The sequence below is a fragment of the Trichophyton verrucosum genome (assembly GCF_000151505.1).
Source record: "Trichophyton verrucosum HKI 0517 chromosome Unknown contig00304_1.f1.exp, whole genome shotgun sequence".
NCBI classification, from domain to species: domain Eukaryota; kingdom Fungi; phylum Ascomycota; class Eurotiomycetes; order Onygenales; family Arthrodermataceae; genus Trichophyton; species Trichophyton verrucosum.
The window spans coordinates 14,286-42,162 of record NW_003315445.1 but is presented as its reverse complement, the minus strand read 5'-3'; the positions used below and the strand labels follow the sequence as shown (position 1 = coordinate 42,162).

Below are 27,877 nucleotides of genomic sequence, written 5' to 3'. Positions count from 1 at the left end.
CACAAGTCCAATCCACTTTCACTCACAGTGCTCAAAATCATACGCCTCCTTTGCACCAGTTAAATACATCCATTTACAGTCCGGCAGCAGTTACGGTCAATCCAACCGAGAGTCCATTCCAATAGAAGGAGAAAACAATACGTTTAGTATGGCTTCAACAAAACATTCTCAGTCACTGCCACCAATCGCTCCAAAATATGGCATGCCCAAGTTGTCAAGTCTAGACAGGGGATGGGACCTGGAACCCTCTAAGCTTAAAATGCCGACAAGGGTACGTTTACCTCCAAGGTCAAAAACAGGCTGCTGGTAAGCAGGATCTGAACCCCGTTGCATTTGCGTATGGCAATTCACCCAGTTTGTCTAATCATTATCTGAAAATTCAGGACTTGTAGGGTAACTATCACCCTATTCACCCCTTTCGTTATGTAAATAAACCTCAGAAATGCTCACTTTTCTGGTTTTTTATTTCATCCACAGGCGCGAAAAGGTGAGGAGCTGCGTCAACTTATATTATCACTCGCAACTGCTAATGTTCCATCTAGTAAAATGTGACGAAGGCCATCCAAAATGTGGTGTAAGTACCCTCGCAAAATTATTTTCGCTGTTATACTTGTCCTAATCGATTTGATAGCAATGCACTCGGTTGGGCCATGAATGTGACTATAGTCCAAGGCTTTCGTTCCGAGACGATACGTTGAAGGTCATGGAAAGGATGCAAGATGTTTCTATATCTGGAAATGCCGTTTGGGACTGTACGCTCGATCTTCTGTTATCTAGTTGATATTGCGCAGCTAACACTCCAGATAAGCATCTTCTTCCTCACCTTCAGAAGGAAGCTCCGGCTCAACTACCAGCTCGACTAGCGATGACATTCTCCCTCCCTTTGCATCATTGACTACAGATATAGAGCGGGAAATGAAAGCGGAGTGTTATCGTCCTGGAACGTATCATGTCGTGGTGAACCCGGATAGCTTCGCAAATCTCACAGACGACAGTGAAGACTCCCAAGACGAACTCCCTCCAATAAAAAGGACTGTCAGGCCTTCCCAATCTGCTTCCCATAAACGAAATACTTCCAAGTCTCGACCTCGGTCATCTACAGAATCATCAGACCCAAACGTCGTGATATTGGCGAAGTTTGAAGACTCCATGGCTTTGAATACAAGCTACTGGAAATCAATGCGGTCATCCCCCCTGACTGTAACTTCCAGATCCAAATCGCCTGAAGAGTATGAGGATAGTCACCTAACGGACGCAAACAAACCAAAACACCCGATATTCATTGGATCAACCGGCAATTTGGAGGATGCAAAGTTACTGGGCCATTTCAGGAATGTCGTATGGAAGCATCTCGTTCAAGTGGGGCTTGGACATAACCATGCACATGCTAGTGACATCAACATGCCCGGGGCTGATATCTTTGAAAAGGAAGCAGCCAACTTTCTACCTGTGAGTTCCTAAAAAGTTTTTAACTTATGTACAAACACCGATAACTAATGCTCTTTTATTAGCTTTTCCATGCAATGATGGCCGTTTCTGCCTTGAGCTTATCTCGCCAGGATCCGTCAAAGAGTATAGATTCACTGCAGCACTACCAACAAACACTTCCGTTTCTCCAAACAAGTATGAGAAGTCATCAGGATCTATCGTCAGATGGAGTATTTTTGACACATTTTCTTCTCTTAATATATGAGGTACATATATCTCACCCTATCTTTCTCCACATTGGCCAACTTCGATGTACTTACATGTATTTCATATTTAGATTGCTGCTGCAGAGCCAGGCGGTTCAAATCTGTGGTCTCATCATATCCAGAGATTAATACGAATTTGCTATATGAGAGGTGCAATACTGCAAAGAGAGCCATTTCCTTTTGTCGTTTGGTGGATCTGTTGGATCGACCTATATGCAATGTTCACCGGAGCCGGCACGGGTGACTTTGTGCGTAACTTACTAGCTCACGATATGATACCGGCCGCTCTGTCACAGCTATATCCTATCGGTGAAGATGGAAAAAGCATGATCTTCCCCGGAGAAGAGCACACTCTCCCAGTGATGCTTCGTCTAAATCGAGATACTTTTATCCTTGCTATCAGACTTGGTATCCTTGCTGCTGACTGCCGACGAGATACCGTATCCCAGACTTTTCCAGACGGGTCAATCGGCTGTACTTTGCTGGGCCGCGCTGCCAAAGAGAAGCGACTTTTTGATATTCAGCAATCTTTCATCCAGCTATGGACAACACCCCGAGTATCTTTATTCCAGCAACAAGTGCATCAATTGCCTCCCCGTTCAAAGGAGGTATTTCAACACGTACGTTCCACTTTCCCCACCATCTCTTCCATTCATGTGAACAGTCCCGTCTGTGTTTTGTTTTGTTGTAATTCTATCTTCTCATACTTCTCGCCTACCTGGGCTTCTACCTACAGACCATACTAATGTCTCCTCCAATTTAGTGCTCAACACTCTTCAATAGCTGCATGGTATATTCCTATATCAGCATGTGGCCCAACCAAGCCGCGGAGACCAGTGCCATATCCGCCTTGGACATTGACCAACGCATATCGGCTATCCTCTCCATTGCCAATGAGATCACTAGCATGGGCAGGTACGATCTTCGATTTATCATATTCCCTACCTTCATTGCTGGAGTAGCCGCTACTTCGCCTACCCATAAGATGATAGCACTCGATATACTGTCTAATTTCGAAGCAAACGAGGGAGTTGGCCGTAATGTTGCCACTACTCGTCAGTTATTGCAGACAGTATATCAGCATCAAACAAACGCCTATATGAGACGTGGCCATGCATTTGACGTTGACTGGCTTGATATCATGGCTAAACAGGGACTACAGTTGGTTAATTTTGGTTTATAACCGATATCTCATTATTCTCATTTCCTATTTGTGATTTTTCATTGACTTATTCCCCCTTAAGCCTCTGATAGCATTTGTGCACAATTGGTGTTAGTGGTACCTGTTTTGAATTACTGGTAATTTTAGGCATAGGAGCGAAGCATTTTGGACTCTATTTTTGTATAACATTCCCTTGTTTTCATGGTTCATTCATTATTGTTCATTGAATATGTTCCAATCTCGAACCTTTAAGGCCTCCACTTGTGTCTGGACCTTAGTTGCTGCAAACCAAACATCTTACTAGATGTCCCAGGCTGTTTAGCTCCTCAGAGCCTCAATGGCTATCGACTTGGCATTATTTCGCACTATTAGTTAATTCGTTATGGCCCCAAGAGTCCAACTAGACCATGGCCAGTACACATAAGTCGATTGGCGCTCAAGACATTTTCTCGCAAGAGCGGACAAGGAATGTGTATGCTCGGATTCAATCAAGGCCGTTGGACGTCTCTGGAATTCATACCGGAGACTGCACAAGAAAGCAGGGCCTGGCCAGCAGGCAAGGACACTGCCATATATGAGCACTCGAAAGGGACTGAAGGGCCATTGTAGGCCCGAACCGCTGAGGGATGGTCAAACGAACAGTTACATGTCGTGCACGTGAAAAGACACTATCGGCTATCGTATTGACAGCCCGACCAGAATGGCTTGTGCAGCCTGTGCAGTTTGTGTGGCTGAGGCTTGCTGGTCGATGTGATCATTTTGTATGGCCATTCGATGTTCATCCAGTTATCACCTCAGCCACTGACAAGGTTAACTCACCAGTGAACGAACTTTTCCAAGGCTCGATGATACCACTAGTTACCAAGCGAATCAACGGAACTGGCAATCTCTCCACACGGGAATAACACCCATTGAATAGGAGAAAGGAATGTAAGAGTTCTTCAACAGTTACTGTGAGCGTTTCCGTGGTTATTTATCCCGATTAGAAAGTGCTCAAAGTCTACCTTGACTTCGACTGAAAAACCGCTGACATTCTTCCGCAGTTTTGATCTTCCAACATCGCATTGTTGAAGGTGCATGCTGAATGTCTGCAGGGTTCCCGGCGCTAAGGCGGCCTGCTCCTGAACGGCCGACGAATGAAGGGGGCTTGCGACGTCGATGCGTGGCCCGCCGGTGGCTGACGGCCTCTTCCCTGAGCCAATCGCTGTCCCCAGATGCAAGTCGTCAGGTTTCACGTTGGGCCATGATCAATCTCCCGGCGAGGACCCAATCATCTCGTGTGCGGCCTGTGTAGCCGCCAGCTCTTACCCTTGGCGTTAACTTGGCCGTCTATCACACGAAGCTCCAGGGGAGGGAGGGGACAGAGTCGAGGGAGAATTTCTTCGTCGAGCTGAGGGTTGACACTGATATTCTGGCATACATCCACCCCCTCCGTCCTTTCTTCATCATTTCCAAGATAACCATATTCAAAGTGACCTGACATTCTCATCTATTCAGCATCAAGCCTTCTTCTCCCCACTTTAGTTAACGTGGGACTGTTTTTCCCCGCCGAACCGTGGCAGCAGCAGCTGGCGGTTTACATCTATCAGAAGGAGTTGCTTTGCGCTGAAGTGTGATAAGGCTGCATAAAGTGCTTGTTGATAGATCTCGATGACTCTCTGAGACAAGCGCAATGAGCTCTGGTCACAATACCGGCAAAGAAGGGGACGAGATGTTCCTAAACTCGCCCTCCGGCCATGAACAGCCGATTGTCTCGCCTCTTCGAGTTGCAAAACGAGGCACTCCTTCACCTGCTCCCAGCAGCTCGTCGAACCCCCAACCAGACCGTCAGGGTACCGCTCAGCCATCGGTATCCCCACTGCCATACCCCGACGATCGAAGGGCACAGGATCAATCATGGAATCAGAACAACAGCTCTCAGCAGAGCGACTCGAGAAAGCCCAGCCAAACAACCTACTCACCTGCCTCACTCTCTTCACCAGCGTCTAGTAATGCCGATATACCTGCAGCCCTAAAACCGCAGGATAGACGTGATCCCAAACAAGCCCAGTCCAGCCTTGCGGAGAGAAGAGGTGCCGCTGCGCCAAAACAGCTGGAATCGCCAACAGCCGAGAGCCCTGACAAGGAAGGCCTCTTTCAGCGTCTTCCACAGAGAGCGGCTCCTCAACAGCCTAGTTCTTCTACCCAGAACAACAATCCATCGGTTGTTGTGAATCCATACCCGGAATACCACCAGCAGTATTGGCCTCCTCCTACACAGTCTGTTACTTCCTCTAGCAATCTTCAAGCGCCGACTAGTTCTATAAACCGAATCGATTCGACTGCCTCCACTTCTACTACAAAGGCCCAGCGCGGTTCCCCTCCGCCGCCAGAAACCCCGATAGTTGGGCCTGGGCAACAGCCGAGTTCGGATATTGAGGCTCGTTACGCCGCTTCTGGAATTGCCGGCGCAGCAACTCTGAGCAGCATTCATGCTCACAATCATGCGGCACAGCAAAGGGCGCAACAATACAGTGGTATTCCAGGAAGAAGCAATCCTCCAACTGTACAGCACGCTGCAGTTGCACCACCGCGTCCATGGACGCCAACTGAACAACCAGGAACTGAGCCCCATGGTCCTCCAAGAATCTATCAAGGTGACTCGGATGTCACTCCAGTCCCAGTGACCGAAGGACCCTCCAGCCAAGTATCCAGGGCACCACAACCTATCACTACAGCCGTCACGGCTCCTACGAGTACTGCCACTACTACTAATAACCACAATCATAGTAATAATAATCCGCAGGGCCAACTGGAGGATGATTTCCAAAGACTGAATATGACCGCGTCCCCGCCGCCAGCATACTCAAGCGTAATGGGTGGACAGAATATGGCATACCCTCAAGAAAAGCATGGTGGGCCTACCGCTCAATATCCACCTATCGCAGGGTCCGTAGCGGCCAGTGGCCCTCCATCTGTAGCTGGCTCGCAGCCATCAATACAAAGCCATCCTGCGTTCGCAAATGACTCCCGTCAAGCACATACCGGAACTCCAAGCCAGCATAACTTCCAAGCCGGACCATCTGCGTTTCCGTCCTCATCGAAGCAGAGCGAGCCTTCTTCGGCACATCCTGGACCTGGGCCAGCTTCTCCGCCTCCACTTCCAGAAGGTTGGATAGCCCACTTGGACCCCAATTCTGGTCAATACTACTACATTCATTTGCCCACACAATCCACTCAGTGGGAATTCCCCAAGGGTCCCACGCCGCTTAATCTAAATGAGACACCCATGTCTCCTGGCCACAGCACATTTGGTGGTCACGGACTGACATCTCCTGGACTCTCCTTTGCAAAACCCTTGGCCTCTCCAGCTCTATCTGCATTTGGACAACCTTTAGCATCTCCCGCCCTGTCCGCCTTTGGTCAGCCTATGCCTTCCCCAGGTTTGCCGATGACTCCTGGATACGAAGGAAGTGTTATGGGAATGAATAGTGGCTTTGTAGGACCACCGCCTGCAAGCGGCGTAGAAATGTATAAAGTTGCCCCCACGAACGGTGTATATTTCGGTCCTTACTTGCGGTATACCAACATGGATATGGAGCGAGGCCTTTGGCTGGGCTCCATTTTGCTTGTGACTGATGCATCGCAGCCTCCAACAATCCATATACACAAGAGCACCGATCTATCGCCAAACCCAAGACAGCTCCAACCAGCGCGCATTGCTAGCCACCAACGATGGATATTCTATAAATATAGTATTGACATACAAATGGATGACAACTCGTCTCACAAATGGACCTATGCTATTACCTCCCACCTTGGCTGCACTCGTTACGAATTCTTAGTCGCCGGACGACATGAAACAGCATGGAGGGTTGTGGCCACTTCAGGCAATGACTTTGCTTTGAACATAAATGCCAACGAAAGATCTCGTTTGGGTGGGGTGGGCTACATGTGGAAAGATATCATGCAAAAGCACGTCGAATGTGGCGGATTCCATGCCCAATTGTGCCTTGGAGGGCAGATCAACGCTGACCGGCTGTGGAAGGAGGTCCCTTCTCTCAAGCAATGGCTTGCTATCAGCGGTAAGGAGGCTAGGAAAACTGCACCTTGGACTGCTGCACTGGAAGAGGATGTAACCCATGCCTATTTCCATTACTATACCAGCCATTTTGACCAACCCCATTTGAGGGAGGCTTTCGCTCAGCTGCCTCATATTTCTCAGGTCGACGACCATGACATGTAAGTGTTTGATGCCGTACTATTTGTGGAGCACGTATTTACCTACTGTTTAGTTTTGATGGCTTTGGCTCATACCCCGACCATATGCAGTTTTCAAACATGTTCAAAAACATTGGCCGGCTTGGAATTGAAATGTATCTCCTTTTCCAGCACCATACCACCCTAGAGGTTCTACGGCACGTCGTAGATGACTCTGACCTGTTTACTATCACCGGAACCGGTTGGCATTTCATTAAATATCTTGGCCCTGCTATTGCGGTTGTCGGTCCTGACTGCCGCTCCGAGAGAAGCCCTCACCAAGTGCTTGCTGGTCCAACATATCAAGGCATCTTCCCCAAAGTTGCAACCCTCCCTCCCAGTGTCCAACACTGCATATGGATGGTTTCAGTACCTCTGGTTTACCCGCGCCTAGAATCCGCAGAACATTTCGTCCAGACTGTTGCTACCGGCAAAAAGGCTGTGACTGGAGCTTACAACATGCTTGGAAGAGTCACGAGCTCTGTTGCTGGTGTTGTCGGTGCTAAGAGTGCGGTGGGCTCAGGATTTGACTCGGTTAAACGAGCTGTGGGAAAATCTGGCTTAATGGGCAGTGTGCTGAGTCCGTTTGGTGAAATTGATATTTTCGATGAGCTGAAAGACCAATGGACCCATGAATCGAAGGTAAGCGATTGCTCATCCTTATATCTATTATTATTATTATTATTATTATTTTCCGTACCATGGCTCACACAATTGCTCATCAGGACCTGGAGAGAACATATCTTATCCGCACCCTCCAAGGAATTGCACACCAACGAAGTATTAGAATGACATTCCTCTCTGGTGCAGTAAACTGCTGCGGAGCTGGACTCGTTCACGACCCTTCACACCCAACAGATCACAAAACAATGTACCAAATCATTTCTTCTGCAGTAGTCAATGCTCCTCCCCCCTCATACATTCTTAAACTACTCCATGGAAATAACAAACCTCTCTACATACCCACAAACGGCCAGCGATCAGTCACCGCCCAAGTCTCAGATACAAAGGAGGACATGATGGAACTTTTCCAAACTGATGTTTCTGGTCAACCAAGAGAACACCGAAAGCTTATGGGCAGAAGAAACTACGTTGCAATCGTTGGATATGACCCTGATGCAGTTCAAGCCGCATACAGTGGTATGCAATCCCCCATGTACCCACCGAACAACTCTGCCACTGGCTCGTTTCCGAAATTGAGCCTTGCAGTAGACTTTTTGGTACAGGGAGAAGGTTCGTTTGGCAATGTGGTTAAATTTGGCCCTGTTATCGTTCCTAGCTTGGAACTGGGCAGGTAATTATGCAAAGTACCTTATTTTGAGAACTGCGGGAGGGACCATTCATATATTCATATACCAAGTTGATTTTGCTGGCGATCTTCTTTGATATATTTATCTTTCTTGCTAAGCGTCTGTCATGTTTGCTTTTCTAGCGATGTAACGCCTTATTCCTTTTCTGTTTGTTGCAGATTAATTTTGCATCTGGGTTTTCTAATCGGTATTGAAATGAGCCTTTGATGTATATTCTAGAACTATGCCTCACCTAAGCAGTTTAAACGAAATGAAAATGAGTGACGATGAAACTAGACTTGTACTCGAACAGCGAAGGAATGCCTGGGTATATAATATAGAAACAATTCTGACTCCAAAAAAAAAAAAAAAAAAAAAAAGAAAGAAAAGAAAACCATGGGGTATCTTGAAACTCCTAAATATCCAAAAATATCCCGACATAATTTCATTCACAGATTGTCATGGCCAGGGAAAAGCCATTTGAATTTCCACCAAGGTGATTTCTTATTCTTATCACTTTTGTCGGGAGAGCCAAAGATATTTGGAAAACATATACCTACTCGATGGAAGTAATCACGGTGGGCAAAGAAAAGTTCCCACGGTTTGACCATCTCAGTATCAACCTCAGAGTCTGCGTTTTCGGGGTCAAGTGGGCTCTGATCATTATCAGGCATACCGGATGGCATCCACGGTAGTGCATCCTGTAACTTACGGACATACTCTTGCTCTTCCTCACTGATACAAGTTGGGTCAGTGGGCCCATAACAGACACGCAGATCAGTGATAGCCGGAGGAACATCGACCTTGGTGATGAAAATTTCACCCGAATGCATACGATAATCCAAACTAGGTGGAGGAAGGAGGGGAACAGGATCATTGGTATGGGTTACGCGGCGGTATGGGAGATGAAGGTCATACCCGAGGCCTGCATTCGAAGGGGCCGTCGAGTTAAGGCCGAACACCTTATCGAAATAATCCGCCAGTGCCTGGTTCCCTATTCGGGGCTCACCAAATGTGGTTACATGAGGATTCCAGCCTCGCAACTTGAACTCAAGGCTCCCCAAAGCGGCCACGGCACCACCAAGTGAGTGGCCTGTGACAACTAGTTGGTAATCCGGGTACTTCATCATAGCCTCTATAAGATCGGGTATTATCTCCGGTCGCGTATTCTCCCATGAACGCATGAAACCACCATGTGCGGTACAGTTATCGCATTTTGCATAGGGGTGCTCCTTTCCGTTTGGATAAGGCACGTAAACCTGTGGAGCAACAGAGAGATCCGCTATGGCGTTTACGATAGAATAAGTTCCTCGGAACGATACTATGATTCTCTTCGCTGACGGAGGGTGGGAAAGAGCAATGTACCCGCAAGAATCGGAGAGCAGAGGGCCTGTGTTCCAGGTCTGCACAGTAAAGTCAGTATGATTCACATCACTACCATTCTCCAGGTGTATACGACATTATTTTTTACAAAAAAAGAGAAGATACTTACCTTCACTAGCTCAAAGTTGGGGAACTGCTCGCACAGGCCCGGACAGCTAAACGGTTTGGTCATGCCCCAGTTCCCAACACAGTACGCTATATCGACGATATTAGCGAGCTCGTTAAGTTCCTCAAATAGAGGCTGTGACACTTGGCGTCCGGTATTCTCAAAGTACGGCACACTATAGCCCTCATCATCTTGCGCAACCCGACCAGCCGTGGTCGCTGTAGGTAGAAGCGAGTGCAGTATCGCAGCACCTAAGAGGAGAATGCTGACACGAGCCATGGCTAACTATGGTTATGGAGTCAAGGATAGAGAGTTGAGAAGGAAAAGGACAAAATTCATCACAGGGAGCATGCTATTTTATACGTGCAACGCCCGTCAGCGTGATGCCTCTTTGGGTTTTTATGATCACGCCACGGAGAAAGAGGAAAAGCGAGCGCGACGAAGTTGAGACGGAAAGAGAAAAGTCACTCTGATGTCATCAGCTGATCTAATCACGGAGCCGCATCCAACCTTAACTTAAATTCTACTTTATTTCTACAGACTCGACGTTCCGATTTTTTGGTTAAAATACCTGCTAACGAATATGTATCGTCATCTTTGTCACTCTACCTAGCAAGAAGGTATTCTAGATATGTCAACATGGTATCGAGCATTACACATCCCAAATAACAACTCTACCATCGACACCGCTAGCTGTAGTCACAGTTAGTAGTTGCAGACACGAAAGGTAGGACGAGGGGTAGTAAACTTACAGCTGATCTTCTTAACAGTACCACCGTCCTCAGAGTAGACCCTAAGAGTTGAGATTGTGTTCTGGTGAACACTCTGGAGTTTAGAGTCATCCTTGGTGCTGCCCTTCAAATCCATTTGCCTGAATTTGTTGAGCGCGGACTCTTCGGCAACAGCACCTCTAGTGGCCGCTTTAACCTCGAGAGATCCAGCCAGCTTCCAGCCGGCTTCATCTCCGTTGAGACGATAAATTTGGCAATCCTGTCGTTAAAATCATCAGCATCAGCATTAAGGTTAAATGAAACATAAAAGAGAGCCTCTTACATGGCCAGCTGCGGCTATCTCGTTCTCACTAATCCAAACCAAGCTCATGAATGGCAGCAATCTCGTACTAATGTTCAACATGGCACGGGGAGGCTGATCCGGGGCAGATGGGTACACCACAGTAACGCTGCTGTCATGACAAGTAAATGCCAAAGCATCACCACTCGGGGAAAAGGCACAGCCATGGACCCATCCAGCAGAATCGTTCAAGTATTCTCCACAGTTGGTGTTGAAGGGAACCCTCTCACCCCAAACACTGGGTTCCGGGCGCTGGTCAATTCCCTTGATGTAACTAGAAAGCACTCTGCAGTGCGAGTCTGTCGAGCCGGTTGCGAGGAAGACGGAGTTGGGGTGCCATGCAAGGGTAGTGATGGTACTTCGAATCGGCTTCTTCAGGTGTTTAGAAATCCACCAGTCATTCTCCTCTTCAAAGTAACACACTGCAACAACGCGGGCGCCTGATCCAACAGCGAACTTCTGCTCGGAGGGGGACCAGCGGACAAAAGTGGCGGCACGGTTAATTCGAAGCAGCACGAGCGTAGGTTTCCATCCAGAGCCGGTTTGTTCCCATACATAGGCATTTCTGTCTGTATCATTGCATCCGTAGTTCAGCAGCTGCTTCTCCAACAGAGGTTACATCCATACCTTGGGAACAGGTCACGATCTGCCCGCTCTTGGGAGCAACGTCTACACTGGTAACGGTTTTGTCGTGGCCTTTAAGCTCCTCTTTCAAGGTGTACTTATTGCCTGCCGTCTCGTAGAGCTCGACAACATTGTCCTTGGCCACTGCGAGAGTGCCTCTGTCCGACGAGAACGAGTGGTCCGCAATCGGCCGGTGGAAAAGGTGGTGGGCTTCGGGGGGTGCCATAGCGTCTAGACAAAATGCGATAGGAGGAGCTCTCTACTATCGCCTTATTCTCTTCAATCAGCCCATACAATAGCAGCTACAACAACCGTTTCTCCTTGTCGTCGTCGTCGTCGTCGTCGTCGCCTCTATCGTTGTTGTTTCTTATCCCAAAAAGCCCCCGCGAAACTCGTAACTATGCGGATTATGTAATATTATACTCACGTGACCCTCTCTCATCCACACAGCTTCGAAGAAGCTCCAAAGCGAAAAACCGACATGTTAAACTGCTGGATTTTGGGAGCAACAACACCGGTCGAACACAGATACTCGCGTTGATTCTACATAGATACGCAGATTGGAAGAGAAGCTGCTATTCCGGCTGCTAATCTTTGACAATGGCTTCGAACACCGCCCCTACCAATGTTGGCGCGCCAAATCAGACGTGAGTTGGGAGCAAAGCAAACCCCAGGTCCCTATCTATTGTGATGATGTAGAGAACTGACTTTAACAAAGGCTGTACTGCACAAACCTCCCCGATAAGATTAAGAAACCCGATCTGAGGACCGCTCTCTACACCCTTTTCTCTACCTACGGCGCGGTTCTCGATGTGGTAGCCATGAGATCGAAGGGTATGCGCGGCCAAGCACACATTGTGTTTAGGGACGTTCAAACGAGCACACAGGCGATGAGGGCGCTCCAAGGCTTCGATTTCTTTGGAAAAGAAATGGTATGCATTTTACAATTGGCCTGTTAAAACAACATATGACAATTTTCAAAAAGGTTATCTATCTGGCTAACTTCTCTTTTAGAAAATTGTTTATGCCAAAGGAAACTCAGATATAATTGCCAAGTTGCGGGGCACTTACAATCCATCAGGCCCGAACGAAGACCAGGGAATATCAACGGAGCTTCAGAAATCTATTTTCAATGCTCCGCCTTCCGCGGCCACTGCTACCACTTCCATACCACCTAAACCGGCCAATGGCGAGGCTGCCGAGCCAGCACCACCACAGGGTGTGAAACGAACACGGGAGGAGGAAAGTGATGGCGAAGCACCTATGGACGAGGAAAGTGACGTGTCTATGGAAGCATCTTCCGATGAGGATTAATCAGCCATGAATTTGTTGCAACGACATGGTCTATCAAGAACCAAATGCTCAGTGCAGAGATCTGCAGCTCGGCAAAAATAAACAAAAAAAGACAGGGTAACTAATCAAAAAGCAGCAACCACCTCCGCGCGTCCGTTATGAATTCCCTGCCTGTGCAACAACTTCCAGCGGAACGTTTAGCCCGACACAATTTCCTACCAACCCTATCCATAATAGCAGATATGTCTCAGTCGTCTGCTCCTTGTCTCCCGCTACACTCTTTAGCGCCTCGCTGGTAGCACATGGGTGGACAAAATATACCGGTATTCCGGTTAGAGGGTGGTTCTGATCATTAGTTTTTTGATGAGCCTTTGACCTTTCAAGGCGAGAAAGCCAAATTTTCGAGGAAGCATAGGATATTGACTCACAGTGATGCTTACGCCCCCCATGACTCCTACGTCTCTCAACTCAGACCTGAACTGTGTTGGAACTAGCGAGTTGTACATATTGTGAAGCTCTTTCGGTCCACACGGTGGGCCCCCTGGCAAGAAGAAGTATAGCACAGGGACCCGATATGTTTGAGATAGCATAACATGATACTCTACTTCACTTTTGCGAGTAGAAACTGGCTGTCGAACCAAAGCATCCTGCATATCAAAAGGTTAGAATAGACGTAATCAGACTCGGTTGTTGAATACAGAGGATTTGTCGAACAGGGTCATCTTCTTTCTCTTCTATATCTTCTTCTTCGTCTTTAATATTGGCATTTTTCTCGCCAACGCCTGGTTCCGTCTCTGTAGACTCTGTAGGCTGGCTGTCGCGGTCCGTATATTTCCTCACCACCAAAACAGGTTCAGCACCCTATATCCTCGTTAGCTGGTTTCAGAGGTACGAACGCTTCTGTCCATATACGAGACAAGCCCAGGTAGCGAGATGAGCACGCATACGGTTTCATCGAATCTGGCCTTTGTCCATCCAAGGGGCTCCAACTGGCCATCACAGCCGTCCACCAAGCGTATGAATTCCCGACAGGCCTGCGAGAACTCATCGCTAGTCAGGAACGGGAAAATCGACAGCTTCATGTTTAGCCTGGGGACCTCAGTCTCGGGCATCTACCGTATGGATGATGACGGCTGGGGTATGTCTTCTTTGCATGGTCTCTCTTAATAAATGCTTGAATAAAAAAAAAAAAGATCTCACTGAGTCGAAATTTGAATACTTTAGTTAGCTATTTTCCCCTACAAACTAACTAAATCAACCATACATTGACCCGATAATTGCAGAGTAACCATTTAAATAATTTTTATATCCAAATAACTGCTATGCATCTATATCAACGTTATATATTGCGAATGACGGTCGATGTATATGGCATCACCACTGTTGGATTACATCCTGGTCGTCTACACCCAGCACTCCATATTGCATGGCTCCAACGACGCCTACGTCCTTTTCATACTTTTTCCATTCAGCAATGAGGGCAGCCAGCTTGTCCGGGAAAAGCTCTCCCAGGTCCTTTGTCTCGCCCGGATCCTCACTCAGATTGTACAGCTGCCATTTCCCAGGCCCAACGGGCTTCGGGATATGCAATGCCTTCCAGTCTCCCTGGCGCACCGCCTGGCGGCCAAAGAGCTCCCAGCTAGTAACATGGTCCTCATCATGTATCTATGTCCGTTCTCCCTTAAGATACGGTAGCCACGATGATCCTCGCATGGGGTAGACGGGCCTGGATCTGTAAGACGGGGCAGGGTGTTTGATACCCGCAAGCTCAAGAAGTGTAGGTGCAATATCCATGACAGTGCCAAAGGTATGGTCTATACCGGCCTTCCCAGCCGTGAGAGGAGGGTAGTTGAGGATAAGGGGAACCCGTATGCCGCCCTCGCTAGTGAACATCTTATACAGCCGGGACGGAGCAGTGGCTGCAGACGCCCAGTGAGGACCGTACCAGATAAAGGAGTTGTAGGCCCCCAGGTTCTCGATGGAGTTGTCGTAGTACTGGTCTATGTGCTCGAATATATTGTTCTGCACGACCGGCAGGGCCTCCAGAAGCGCTCCCTCCGCGCCATTGTCAGACATGAAGATGACGAGGGTATTTTCCATGTCTCCGGACTGGCGGAGCTGGTCGAGGACGCGGCCGATCTGGGTGTCCATACACTGGACCATGGCCGCGTACACTTCCATACATCGAGACGAGAACCGGCGCTCCTCAGGGGTCAGGTCGTGCCAGAACCTGGACATCATGCGATTGCCCATGACGACCACGTCGTGAGGCGCGGTTCCCGCTGGTATCAAGCCAAGCTCCTCAAGCTTGCGAAGGCGTTTCTGGCGAAGAGCTTCCGGCCCCTCATCGTAGACGCCCCGGTAGTCGTCGATATCTTTCCGGGGAGCCTGTAAGGGCCAGTGCGGCGCCGAGTAAGGGAGGTAGGCAAAGAAGGGTTTCTCTGCGTCCTTACCCCTGAGATACTCGAGCATCTTGTCCGTAAAAGCAACGCTGGAGTAGAAGTTCTCCCCGAGCTCACTGGGGTCGATACGCCTATCGTCTTCTACATAGATGCTCGGCATATGCGACATCAAGCCGGGAGCTTTCTCGTCTGGATTCTGGAGCTGCGGTTCCCAGCCATAGTGGTTTGCTGCTCCCTGCAACCGATATCAAAAAGAAGAACTCCATGCATTAGTTAAACGAAACGAGGCTGACGGCGGCCGAGTCAAAACGCCCGCTAAACGCAAAAAATAATGCAAGAAAAGAAAAGAAAAGCAGAGCAGCCATACTGGAAGCAGAGAATATGATCGATCGAAGCCGCGTGCATGAGGCGTGTGATCTGGATCCAGCCCCAGGTGCCATTTACCAGACATCAGGGTTTGGTAGCCTGCATCCCGCAAGAGCTCCGACAGGGCGACGACTCGGTCGTTCAAGTAGCCTTCATACCCAGGCTTGCCGCGCTGGAACTCGGTCTGATTCTCGTTCATCGTCCCCAGGCCGGCGATGTCTACACGATTGATGGGCGCGCGGGCTGCTTGTCAGTCTTGTTTTTTCCCACTAGGGGTCACCATTGCATATACGGAGCGAATGGTTCAGGGGTTCAGCATATTATTTACGGTTATCAGTGCCAGAGAGCAGCATCGAGCGCGTGGGCGAGCAGGCGGCCGCTGCGTGGAAGTCTGTGAATCGCACTCCTCCATTGCTGGCGATGCTGTCGATGTGAGGTGTCTTGATCTCGCCGCCGAAGCAGCCTGCATCCGAGAAGCCCAGGTCATCGGCGACAATCACAAGGAAATTCGGTCGTGAAGCCATCTTCTGCGTCTCGTTTCTTTTCTGGCTCGCTGGCTGGCTGACTGGCAATCAGCAGCATGGATCTCGCGAGCAGCAGCAGGGGGGGGGGGGAGCAGCTTCTTATGTACAGGCAGTGTTCAGAGGATGAACACCCCCCCGGGAAGTGATATTCACGGCAACCTGTTTCAACGCCCTGCAAAAGGGAGGAGACTTGTATTGGGCAGTTAGTTATCCTGCATCCCATTCTCCGCTTCCTACAATTAATCATGTCATACAGAACACCTTAGCAAGCTAGCAAGGGAGGGGGGCGAGGGGAGGGTCCCAACGATGGAGTTTTGTCCAACAGCCCACTTCCTCCAGTCAACGCCATGCGCTTGTTCGGACTCCGAAGGCCAGAGAGGCTTCAATCCTGGCGAAAAGGGGGACATGATTATTGTGGGCATCCGCATGGAATAAGATGGCCCGTCTCTGGGGGAGGGAGACCCCCCCCCCCAGCAGCTAGCCAACGCAGCTAACGAATGCACCAAACCTCATTACGAGTTCTTCCCAGTAGCCTCTGGGTGGCGTGCAGGCTTCATCTACTTGGACTGGCTGGGCCTTGATGCCACTCCTCCCTCGAGGCGAAGAGCACCGTCTGCCAGCCCTTCACACCATTCCGGCCGCTGCTCGCGAGCAAAACGAATATACTCGAGTGCCAGGCTAATGCTCGATCCAGGCCTTGACCCGGGCAGCCTCCGCACGGGAAGACCGCGCTCGCAGTTCCGCTGTCTTCGGATCTGAAGGATCGCTCACATTTAAACGCTGGCTGGATGGCGATTTAAGGTTGTTAGCAGCTCACTAAACCAAATGTTATGCTGGTTTGGGTGCTGCCGTCTCTTGATACGGACGCAGTGTTACGACAATCCCGAGAGAGAGTTAGGTAAAAAAATCCTTCACCCCCTGCAAGGGCTCGACTAGCTCGCTTGGACTCGAAACACATCATGATCCAGAGATGAAGAAGATGTCTTGATACGGGCGATCGCTCTGTCAACCAGCTCGATTCCTGTGGTCAGACACCGGCCCTAGAGTTGCGAAGATATCTACGGAGGACCCGCTCGCTACTTGGAATCAACCTGGCAGCTATTTTAGGTGCTGCGGTTGATGGAATCTGGTGATGATCCTCGCCCGCATCGCAGGGAGTTACACACTTGGTTGGCTAACATATTTGTGGGATTTCCATATCATATCATAATCAGCTTCTTCCGGGGAGCTCAGAGACGTGCTGGCTGCAGCCAGAAAAAACACTCTACCTGTTGGACGAGCTCTCTCCGGCGCACTGACAGAAGCCTCCTCTTCCTCCTCGTCTAGTTTTTTTTGGCCATTAGTTATCTGCCGTTCTAGAGCAGTTAGCTTGATTGGAGCAACGAGCCGTTTCCGAAGTTTCTTCCTACTTGGACTCATGTCGTGACACGAAACGGTTTCGCTGCAGGCGGGTGTGGACAAGAATCATCTTTTTGCGTGGAGAACAACGATCCCCCATGAGCGGCTTTTGACAGGCGTGGGATAGTTGCTCGTGGCTTTTAGGAGCTGATCTTGCTGTCTGCGATTTGCGCTCTCCACCGAGCCAAGTGCGATGGCGGCTCTTCTCTACAGAAGCATAGCGGTGCCCAGCAACCCGATGGCAGATGGCTCACAGCGGGCAGTGAAGCTGTCGATACTATGTCTAGTCATGGCTGTCATCGCAGGCATCCTCGTTGTCATCCGTTTCGTTGGGAGATACCTGAAGCGCTCCATCGGCGCAGACGACTGGACAATACTGGCTGCGTTTGTATGAAGACTCCTGACCTGCGCGCAATTTTACGATTTTTTTTTTTTTTTGTTTATTTTAACGGAGATATAAGGTCCTCGCGCTTCTCTACACTGCCCTACAGATAACTTGTAAGTGGCAACTATCCAAGAGACGTCCCGGATCAAAGCTGCTAATCACCAAACTTCAATCTTAGGCGTGGAACATGGCCTAGGAAAACACACCTGGGATGTTTCTCCAGCGGACAAAGTGCTAACATTAAAGGTAAGCTGGCCCGGTTGTTCCCTCTGGCTGGCACTATTCAATCTTGGACTCGATCGATGCTCACTAATCCTGCTTGGTCAATATAGTACTTGTACGTCCTACAAATATCATACAAGATATCGCTATCTCTTATCAAAATATCATTCCTCCTTCTATTCGTACGGATATTTTACGTCCAGAAGCTGTTTGTATGGACCTGCTATGCGCTCATGGCAATAACCGCCGCGGCTGGCATCGCTTTTACATTTCCAACCGTGTTCCAATGCAAGCCCATATATGCATATTGGAACCGCGCAGTCCCACACAAATGCATTGAGAATGCCGAGTGGAGAGTCTCATATGCACTATTAAACGTTATCACTGATTTCTTCATCCTTGCGCTTCCAATCCGAGAATCCATTATACTCTTATCCAACAAAAGGGATAAAATACTGGTTATCTTCATCTTTTCCCTTGGCCTATTGTGAGTTAAAGACACGAATCTACCCGCTCTCTTGTCGTGGTATGCTAACTTTTCATGCTCTTCAGCTGCTGCATAGTCAGCATTATTCGAACTACAACTATCTTTGGGACCTCTGACAACCATGACCCATTATGTGAGTTCACTTGTACCACTATAATCCACCTCATAGCGTATCTGATGGTTAATGGTTACACAGGGAGCGTTGCCCTTATCTCGGTATGGAGTGCGATTGAGCTTAATACAGGCATCATTGTTGCTTGTTTGCCCATGCTCCGCCAGTCATTTTTCTTGATATTTCCAAGGTCCCGGTCTGCCTTTGAGACGTTGTCTCACAGCATTGAGCACTTTCCGCACCGAATAAAAGACTACAGATTCAGCAGATCGGCCCCTACTTTGACCACCCTGGATGGGAGGCCCTCACACTCGGTTACTCACAATGACACCCTTTCCATGGGGGCTGTCCGGTCCGATGCAGACCATAGCCATACCAGAACGGATGGGAGAACAGAGAGCCAGGAGAGGATTGTGTCGATGTAAAGATACCCACATGAGCTACGACTGTACATATGCAATATATAACAAACATATAATTACAACGGCCATACTTTGCTAGTAAGGAGTCTCTGTAACAATAGCCGAATCGTAGATGTCCTTTTTGTCCTGCTAGTTTTAATGCCCGATGGAGCGAGTCCACTTGGATTTACAGTTATGGTTATGGAGCCCCGGCGGGCCGCAGCTCCGGGCCGGATTTTCTCCACCGGACGCTCTTCTTCCGAAGCGGCTCGAGGAGAGAGTGTGGAAGCAGGAGAGGATGGAGAAGACATTGAAGAAGTCGAGGACATTATCTTGTCGCCATGTGCAGTGAGGGTGTTGTGCTTTCTGATATTGAATGACTCGTTTAGTACACGATGTGGCCATTAGTTACTGGCCGGTGTGACTGACTAGTCCGCTGGCTACCAGGGTCTCATGCTGTGCTACACGAAGCGGAAGAGAGGAACTAACAAACACAGCGCCAGTATGTCTTTTTTACATATATACAACTAGCACAGCCTTTATCCCGCCATTAATATATATGCAGCAATAATATGAACTATCCCCCTCTCCCCCTCAAGCTTCGAGAAACTCGCTGCCTGCCTATCTAGATAGCGGTTCTATTCAGGAAAAAAGCACTCTAAAACTTAACCCCCAGTTTCCATCCGACGCAGCAAGCTCGGCCCCAGATGAAGCAGGCTAAAGAAATAACGTAGCAAAGAGTGGTCCATAAAACAACTCCCCAGTATCGTCCGCCAGTATGCTGGAGAAGACTCCCCGCAATCGGAATGCCTGTGAGGGTGCCGAAAGAGACGATCGTATAACATGTTGCATAGTATCTCCCATATTCATTCGTGTCACACAGCTGGCCCACGCACACCGGAGCTAAGGAGACATTGGACCCAGAAGCAAAGCCAAATATCAAAGCAAACACAATGGACAATGCTTTGATTGTCGGTGCTGAGGAAGGAGTTGTGGTAAGGAGCGAGGCAGGCAGCCATAGAGTAATGGTCATGGCTGTGCAGATAACAAGAGCAGCAATCATGTTGTTGAAACGACCAAGCTTGTCAGCCACGTATCCAGGTAGCGCTCGGCCAATGCTGGATCCCGCATTCATTATAGCTATTAGCTGGTAGGAGAACGCGGTGGACATGGCACCCGTCGACAGGGCAAATGCGGTGATATACGCAATTGGGACAAAGAGAGCCCATTCCATGAAATATGTCCCCAGAGTGACAGATAGATATGCCGGGTTGCGTAGGATGCGTAGGCTGGGTATAACCGTCTGTCCGGGCTTTGGGGGCAGACGTGAACGCACCAGTATGACCGCCACGGCACAGCAAAATATCACGACGAATCCAACGATTCTTGTAGCCCATGCAAACGAGACCACTGTATATAGCTTCTGCAAGGCGAGAGGGAAAACAATCCCGCCGACTGAGCCGCCCGCCGCAGCAATCCCAGTAGCCGTTGCCCTCTTCTCGTTGAACCAGTGGCTGATGGCTGATAGAGCAGGCGTGAAGATCAGGGAGGCTCCCGTCCCACCAAGGATGCCGAAGCAGAGCATGAAATGCCAGTACTGCGTACACAGTCCGAGCAGCAGCATGCTGGCACCCAGACAGACGCTGCCGGCGAGTATCAGCATCCTGGGGCCATGGGCGTCAAACACTGGCCCAACCTGGACGCCGCCGAAGAAACCAAGGAAGATGAAGGTACTGAATATCCATCCGGTTGTACCCTCGTCATACTCCTTGAGCTGGTGCTCGCGGACATAGGCCTGAATTGTACCGACTGTGTTCCTGTACCCGTCGTGAGCAAGCTGGTCAAACACAAACAAGCAAACGAGCAGCAAAGCGATGTGACACGTAGTTAGTTAACTAGCATGCTGGTATCAACTCACATCATCCCCAGAGTAACGGCAGTGCCAAAGCAAGATCCCACGACGACCATCCACGCCTTGAAGCCGCCTTCGGGGTAGTAGATGCCATCGTCGTTGGGCCGGCGTCTCGAATACCGGCCCTCAGCGTCACCATTGCTGCCTGGCCCATCCGCAGCCCTTCCTGCGCCGTCGAAGCGGTCCTCGACGTCACTGTCAGACTTCCCATCGGCCGCAGCCTCATCGTATCGAGCTCTCGGCGTCGAGCATGTCGAAACAGCCGGCGGGTCTGTAGGGGCTATCGCTAATTCAGCCGCCGCCGGTGGGGGGACAAGCGCCATCGCCAGCTCACCAACCAGCTAGTAAGCCCGCAGTCGACTCTCGTTAACGCCGGGTTTGATCGCGATATACAGGCGGGCTCTTGCGTGTCTGCCTTGGTCTGCACGACGTTATCAGGACGGAGTCTCACGGTGACTGGGATGAAGACAGAGTAGGACGCTGTTTTTTATATGTCGGTAACCAACTGTGCGGACAAGCACCACCGGGAGACAGCGACGGTTAGCCGGCTGTCGCCCACACCGCCAGCTCGTCAGCAGACAAAGGGACGAAAATACGATAGCCGGCAAGGATCAAGAGTGGCTGCTGGGCAGGACTGGCTGGGGGGTTCGAGCGGCCGCTGGTTATCGTCCTTTGCCCTCGGCCGGATGCTGGTTTGGTCCTCGCTGCCGGATTTTCCAGCGCTGAGATGAGATACTTGGGGGATAACTACCTGAGGTATCCCTGCGATGGCATTGCCACTCAGGCGGATGTTGCACCAGCATTTCTCGTCTTGCTGCTGGGGAAATCCAATACAGTGGGATTGGGCCAGTCTGGCTGTTTCCGGGACTGTTCAAATATCTGACTACGGTGCCAGCAGACCGTGGAGAATGCCATGAGGTCCGCCTTCAAGAAAGAGAGCAGCCAAATTCAATGGATGGGATGCTCATATCCCACCCGGATCTTGCGGTTCATTACTATTATACCCAATACATACCACAGAACAAAGATCATGAAGGTGACTCTGTTCTACCATCTACAACCATGAGGTTTTCCACGGAAACACACAGAAACAGTGTAACTTTGCTTTCAAATTCAGATCTCATGCATTCGATACCTCTTCAATAGCGTCTCAAGATGCTATATAAAGAGCTTTCATGGCCGTTGGAATCAAGGATGCAGGAGTTCATTTCCAAGCATTCCATTTATCCGCCAAACTGTTGACTAGGAAATCAACTATATAACCAATCATACCCGAATTCGTCTCCGAACATGCAGCTTCACTGGTTCATTACTCTTCTGCTCACCAGCTCTGCCATTGCTGGTGTTGTTGATACCTTTTCCGCACCTCAGCTGGCCGAGTCACTCGGCATCAGGGACGTAAGTTTCATTGATAACGTGCATATAACAGCTGCGGACAAGGCATAAGGCTAACCAGATGCTAGCCCGGAAGATGCCACCCAGGCCGTAGATGCATCAATAGGCATGAATGCGGCACGCGCGGTGGATGCATCTGCTACGTATGTCCTAGATTCTTATACCCCCTTTTGAAAACCATCGCTGACGTCCTTTCACATTTCGATACCAGCGCCATAGATGTGGATAGGAAGGATAGGAACTTGTCTAGGCTCGCTCGCCTGGTCACTAGACTTTACGCAAGAAGTATGGATCTCGGGAGCTGCTTTTACTGTTGGTACAGGCATTATTGAACCTATTTTGTCCGTACCTCTTCCATTCAGACAACAGAGATACCGCTATTAAAAAAAAACTTCATGCCCAAGCTATAATTATTAGGATATAACCTGTATCCTCTCTATTCCCCTGTTCCCTGAATACCAGGATTCTACCCCATCACAGCGACCGAAAACGGCATGAAATGAACACGAAGTCATTTAAATTGCGGTCCTGTAAAGGTAGTCATGGACTGGACTAGACCGTTGGCATGGCGACTATTGACAAGGTAACTCTGAGGTAGATCCTATAGCAAGCTGATGATAACATGGTGACTCCGTAGATGGCTACAGACCCGGATTACTTAGTGTATCGTCCATGGTACTCTGTAGAATGCTCGACATGTCATACATATTCCTCTCGAAACGAGTTATGTATAGAAAGGTCACTGGCATGCGGTTAGATAGCCGAGCGGAAGTTTTCAGCCACGACAAAGACAAAAAGTTATTGACCTTATTTCAACGTCAATCAACCTCTCATCATCCACCACGGTTTTACTGAAAGCGCATAAAGGGAACAAGCAGTGAACGAATAGCCATTTAAATTGGTTCTATCTATCTATTTCGGATCGCGATATAACAATGGCAACCTTTAGATGGGAAGCTGCAGCATTTCCGTTCGATAATACCGATGAGCCGCCCATAGAAGAAACACACAGTAAAGCGGTCCTCCCCATATATCAAGAATGCCATAGAAGACTGCTTCACCAGTAGGAGACATGAAGTTGCCTCCCTCGTTCATGCCCCATGCTAAGCCATACAACAGGAATATTATCGATACTGCAATGCAGAACATGAGATACACCCGTTTCAAAGAGGGCGTTGTTGCGCGTACGTGGTTGTAACCGGACTTCAGCATCGTCCAGCCGAGGGCAGCACATGCAAAGAAGCCATAGACACTGATAGCTGCGTCAGAATCAAAGGCAATACAGGCACCGGGATGGACAGGGAACAACTTACAAGTACGCCCACTTGTACGCGTTGGGTATCAGGGCAGCTCCAAGGCCGGTCATCATCACTATGCTTACCATGAAGACTTCGTGGAGGATGAGTTTCAACGGAGCTTTTATTAGCAGGAGCAACTGCGTCATCAGGAGGGGTGTTGCGAGCAGCCTGGATGATGACCTGTTAGCAGGTGAAGGTAACTAACTAGGTTGCTGGTATCTATCTTGTTGGAAAGGACGTTCTCACCAGCCAGCATAGCGGATCCAGAAGACTTGTCGAGTAGGATTCTCGGTTCCATTATCGATGACGACGAACTGGCCCACTCGACGGAATTCAACCTCGACTGCTACCCATCCGAGATTGGCGCCCATGGCGAAATATGCCATGGAGAGGATATAGCTCGAGAGCGCCGAGAGGTAGTATTGAAGTCGAACATTTGGGTTGCGGACGACGAAGCTGCCAACTAGAAAAGCAACGGCAGAGAGGGAGAAGATGCCTGTGACAACCCAGTACCTGGATAAGAGGTCAACACGACTTCATGGTTATACAATATGAAGACAAAAGAATCAACGTACCAGATGGTACCCTCGTCTGATATCGAGATATCAGCATTATCCGCCAGGGTGGTTATCACATTCGATGATTGCGACATCGGGAAAAACTCCAACTAGTTTCACCTGATGAGAGTAAATAAGGAGAAACGAAGGCCTATGCGTTCAAGTTAATTGAATAACCTGACAGCATGCATCTCCAGCAGCGAGCACACAGCGGTCCTCGTCGTGACGGTCACCCTCGAACATAAGGGGGTGATGCGAGGAGGATGAAGGAAGGAAAATAGGATAGATCCAACGGACAGCCAAATATTTAAGGCAGTATTGGCAGTCCATGTATCTGTCACGCTATCTACATAGTGGACAGCCTCTTCCAGGCAATACGGGGTACTATTATGATCATGCATGATCTTGGCCTGACGATCCCTGATGGCCGAAGTGGTGCCAGCATGCATTTTTCCGCTGCATGAGCTGGCTGTATGTATCTCAGCCCTCTGCTGTACACCATCAGACATCAGACGGGAGTAAACATCTTCACCGCTTGCTTCGCTAAGATTACGGGGAAAGGTCCCGGAAACACTCAAGGGTGTTTAGCGCCTGATTAAACACTGTCATGGGGTAACTATCTCGGGCTGGACGCTTAACCGGGCAGCCGGGTGGACCAGGGGGAGGTGTCGCATCCCAAATACGGCTCAAAAATCGGATACGGAGCGAGGTCCTTGATCTAGGCTGGTGGGAACAAGCATGCCATTCTCCGTACGGGGTATATATATCCGGTTTGCAGGATATAAGCGTGAGCATATATAACTGCCTGCAAAGTACGGGAAGGTTGAAGCACCAGATCAGTTCTGATGGCACAGAACATTCTAACGCTCAACGAAGCAGAGAATGGCAAAGAAAAAGGCTGGCTTGTTAACTACGGAGTACTCCATGGCATAGAAGGGCATCGATCAGTGAAAAAAGTCATGTGGGTGGCCATTTAAATAACGAGTTTTTTGGTCTTTAAACAACAACAGGGAAACATCGCTGTTGTGCAGTTAGAGACTGCTATCGAGCCTGAACTCGACGCTTCGCCGTAGCTTCACAGCGATGGTGACCATGGCAGGCGATGGCAATGATATCAAAAGCCGTCCTCCGTGCCAGAGGAGTCGTCGCGGGCTACTCCGTATGCGATGATGGACTGAACATGCAGTGGTCGCCACCATGATGTTATCTCTACCAACAAATCGGATATTTATTGCCCATATAATGCAGTGCTCGATCATACACTCAGTGAGTAGCTAAGCTATGATGAAGCCAGCAATAGGTCTACTTCAAACAATTCTTCTGAAATTCTGGAACCAACGCCTCCAAGGACGTCAGATTCATGACAAGCGACAACGTCATGGAGAGCAAACTTGTAGGATGGCTAAAGCTTTGGATAACTGACTAGCAGCTTCAACTCCTACACGACCAGGTTAAGTTGTCGCCTCCTTGAAGAAAATTTCAACCATCGATAGCTATCAGAGAGGAGGCGTTTCAATGAGTTCAGAACGATTGAAACTCGGTTCGACAACAGTTATTCAGCATCTAACTAAGTAGCTGCTACTTTTCGACGGAGACAAACATATCATCAGCACGGATATCACCGTTGACTAGTTAATTTTACCTAAAAGAGCTAAAGAGGTTACCTGTGAAACCGGCGCTCTCTGAGGTGTTCCTCTATAAATATGGGCCATGAATAGAAACGACAACTATGATACTATGGATCAGATATTAGCTGCCTCTTGTTTCCTCGATGAAGCATTGAATTATTCTGTGTGGAGCTCGCGGCCGCCTTGGCCTTCGGTCCATCCTGAAGCTACCAGCCGGATAACCAGCTTCATACAATTGCGAAGCGAATCAACTAAGTAGGATGGGGGGAAAGGGTTGGACAGCTGGGCGAATCTGCTGTTCGCAGGAGTCTTTTGATCTCTCCTCATTCTCCTCTCCCGATATGGCACCGAGACTGGTTCGTGGTCAATTAAGAGACGAGAGAGCTGTGTGACAAGATACGACGGGACTTGCGCAACCCAGCGATCCACGCCTATCAACACATGTGAGTCTCTTCGTCCTCCTGGCACAGATAATATTGAGGTGAAAGCACTCGTCTCACGGCGGCTAGGACTGTCAGCTATGGCCAAAAAAAGTCAGTGTAAGCCGTCTCCATCTGTGGAGGAATAGGGGCCAACAACGACAGCGGCTAGCTACTGCTACGACAGTTCATTAGGCTCTCACCCTCCCCCCCGGCGAAGTAACTATCCAAGTAACAAACAGTAGTTAGCTGGGGATCAGGATCATCATATGAGAATGAGATCATGAACATCCAGGCCTTTTGTATACGCTCCATCGACAGAACAGAATATATGCTCAACTATCAGAAGCTGGACGAGACAGCCAAGCTGTATTAAGTACGGGGCGAAGTCGCCCAGCCTCAAGCTTTTCTCCCGACCAGGCATGAAGAAGCTGGTTAAGCATAACATCATAGTTATCCACGTCTCGCCCAGAGGCAACTCTTGACAACTCGACAGCAACAAACGTCAACCCATGCCTTGCTGTGTGACGGGAAGCTCTCCCTTTTCCCATTCTAAGTTGCACCATGGCGAACCTTGGACATCTTGACAGCAGGAAGTTGGACTTGGTGACAGCGAGCATGACGGCCCCCAACACCCCCTTTGCCCCCCCTTGCTGCGAGTTATATATTCCGCAGCTTGTCGGTGCTTCATTCGCTGATAGCTGCCGGGTTTTAAACGTGTTTACCTTCTTTTCTTCTTCTTTATGCGGGGAGTTTCAGATCGCATGAGTAGGAAGAGAACGATAGAGCGATAGGCGCCGGCTGCATCTTTGATAGACAGCTTCGCCTGCAGGGAGGAAGACAAAAAAAAGGGACACCTGTCGATGCCAGTGGCGGACAGGGAGCACGCCTCGCCTGAGGGATATCGACCTTAATTATCCCTCGCCGTCACCCGTCCTGTTGGTCTTCGTCTTTCTTCTTCTCACGGCGTCTGTCTGCTTCCTCTTCGCCGGCTTGATCCTTCGTTGCTATGAACCGTTGTATAGGTAGGGATTCTGCTAGGCTAATTTCAGTCTAATTTGGTTTCCTTCCACCCTGGCCAGGCCCTGGAGGATCTGAACGAGAGGGGACGAAAAGGAGCTTTGGGAGCTCAGGGAGCTTCGGGGAGCTGTTATTATTGGGAGAGCTCTCTCTTTCTGGATGCTCGATGCTCCCTCTTTTTTTCCTCGCTCCATCAATTGATACGAGAGAAGGGCGAGCTGCCCGTTTGTCCACGGAGACCAGCAGGTAACTAGCTGCCGCAGCAACATCAGAGTTGGAGGAAGATGGGAAATACACAGTCAAAACACCACCACAATCGTCTATCAAGGCCATTGTCTGCAGCAGCTTTAGCATCTTCAACGTCTCTGGTAGCCGCAGCAGCTGCGGGAGCTCCGGAATCTTCAGGGAAGACGTCGCAGGATGTACCCAACAAGTCGCCGGTTGAAGGGCAGCCACAGCCTTGCCAATGCCAGTGGTGTATAGACTATGC

General features: G+C 49.3%; 12 protein-coding genes across 12 annotated transcripts; 4 read left to right on the top strand and 8 right to left on the bottom strand.

The window, feature by feature from the left end:
* Positions 1-915: 915 nt before the first annotated feature.
* TRV_03748 (uncharacterized protein) lies at positions 916-2,877 on the top strand (the record flags this gene model as incomplete). Its single annotated transcript, XM_003022099.1, has 4 exons — positions 916-1,449; positions 1,512-1,694; positions 1,766-2,314; positions 2,458-2,877. The coding sequence occupies 4 exons, from the start codon at positions 916-918 to the stop codon at positions 2,875-2,877; spliced, it is 1,686 nt and encodes a 561-aa protein (XP_003022145.1).
* A 1,651-nt stretch (positions 2,878-4,528) lies between these two features.
* Positions 4,529-8,393, top strand: TRV_03747 (uncharacterized protein; the record flags this gene model as incomplete). Its single annotated transcript, XM_003022098.1, has 3 exons — positions 4,529-7,077; positions 7,131-7,737; positions 7,821-8,393. 3 exons carry the CDS (start codon positions 4,529-4,531, stop codon positions 8,391-8,393), a joined length of 3,729 nt encoding a protein of 1,242 aa, XP_003022144.1.
* A 440-nt stretch (positions 8,394-8,833) lies between these two features.
* On the bottom strand, positions 8,834-10,152 carry TRV_03746 (lipase, putative; the record flags this gene model as incomplete). The annotated part of the gene is made up of 2 exons (XM_003022097.1): positions 8,834-9,787; positions 9,877-10,152. 2 exons carry the CDS (start codon positions 10,150-10,152, stop codon positions 8,834-8,836), a joined length of 1,230 nt encoding a protein of 409 aa, XP_003022143.1.
* Positions 10,153-10,525: 373 nt separating this feature from the next.
* Positions 10,526-11,794, bottom strand: TRV_03745 (uncharacterized protein; the record flags this gene model as incomplete). The annotated part of the gene is made up of 4 exons (XM_003022096.1): positions 10,526-10,566; positions 10,626-10,863; positions 10,927-11,513; positions 11,572-11,794. The coding sequence occupies 4 exons, from the start codon at positions 11,792-11,794 to the stop codon at positions 10,526-10,528; spliced, it is 1,089 nt and encodes a 362-aa protein (XP_003022142.1).
* A 664-nt stretch (positions 11,795-12,458) lies between these two features.
* TRV_03744 (uncharacterized protein) lies at positions 12,459-12,882 on the top strand (the record flags this gene model as incomplete). Its single annotated transcript, XM_003022095.1, has 2 exons — positions 12,459-12,500; positions 12,583-12,882. The coding sequence occupies 2 exons, from the start codon at positions 12,459-12,461 to the stop codon at positions 12,880-12,882; spliced, it is 342 nt and encodes a 113-aa protein (XP_003022141.1).
* Positions 12,883-13,515: 633 nt separating this feature from the next.
* Positions 13,516-13,943, bottom strand: TRV_03743 (uncharacterized protein; the record flags this gene model as incomplete). Its single annotated transcript, XM_003022094.1, has 2 exons — positions 13,516-13,722; positions 13,809-13,943. The coding sequence occupies 2 exons, from the start codon at positions 13,941-13,943 to the stop codon at positions 13,516-13,518; spliced, it is 342 nt and encodes a 113-aa protein (XP_003022140.1).
* Positions 13,944-14,235: 292 nt separating this feature from the next.
* On the bottom strand, positions 14,236-16,153 carry TRV_03742 (arylsulfatase, putative; the record flags this gene model as incomplete). Its single annotated transcript, XM_003022093.1, has 4 exons — positions 14,236-14,500; positions 14,552-15,498; positions 15,631-15,848; positions 15,958-16,153. 4 exons carry the CDS (start codon positions 16,151-16,153, stop codon positions 14,236-14,238), a joined length of 1,626 nt encoding a protein of 541 aa, XP_003022139.1.
* A 1,158-nt stretch (positions 16,154-17,311) lies between these two features.
* Positions 17,312-17,572, bottom strand: TRV_03741 (uncharacterized protein; the record flags this gene model as incomplete). The annotated part of the gene is made up of 1 exon (XM_003022092.1): positions 17,312-17,572. The coding sequence occupies one exon, from the start codon at positions 17,570-17,572 to the stop codon at positions 17,312-17,314; it is 261 nt and encodes an 86-aa protein (XP_003022138.1).
* Positions 17,573-19,816: 2,244 nt separating this feature from the next.
* TRV_03740 (uncharacterized protein) lies at positions 19,817-21,393 on the bottom strand (the record flags this gene model as incomplete). Its single annotated transcript, XM_003022091.1, has 2 exons — positions 19,817-20,975; positions 21,077-21,393. The coding sequence occupies 2 exons, from the start codon at positions 21,391-21,393 to the stop codon at positions 19,817-19,819; spliced, it is 1,476 nt and encodes a 491-aa protein (XP_003022137.1).
* Positions 21,394-22,360: 967 nt separating this feature from the next.
* Positions 22,361-22,516, top strand: TRV_03739 (uncharacterized protein; the record flags this gene model as incomplete). The annotated part of the gene is made up of 1 exon (XM_003022090.1): positions 22,361-22,516. One exon carries the CDS (start codon positions 22,361-22,363, stop codon positions 22,514-22,516), a length of 156 nt encoding a protein of 51 aa, XP_003022136.1.
* An 894-nt stretch (positions 22,517-23,410) lies between these two features.
* Positions 23,411-24,415, bottom strand: TRV_03738 (uncharacterized protein; the record flags this gene model as incomplete). The annotated part of the gene is made up of 4 exons (XM_003022089.1): positions 23,411-23,717; positions 23,779-23,931; positions 24,010-24,276; positions 24,339-24,415. 4 exons carry the CDS (start codon positions 24,413-24,415, stop codon positions 23,411-23,413), a joined length of 804 nt encoding a protein of 267 aa, XP_003022135.1.
* A 3,005-nt stretch (positions 24,416-27,420) lies between these two features.
* On the bottom strand, positions 27,421-27,741 carry TRV_03737 (uncharacterized protein; the record flags this gene model as incomplete). Its single annotated transcript, XM_003022088.1, has 1 exon — positions 27,421-27,741. One exon carries the CDS (start codon positions 27,739-27,741, stop codon positions 27,421-27,423), a length of 321 nt encoding a protein of 106 aa, XP_003022134.1.
* Positions 27,742-27,877: the final 136 nt, after the last annotated feature.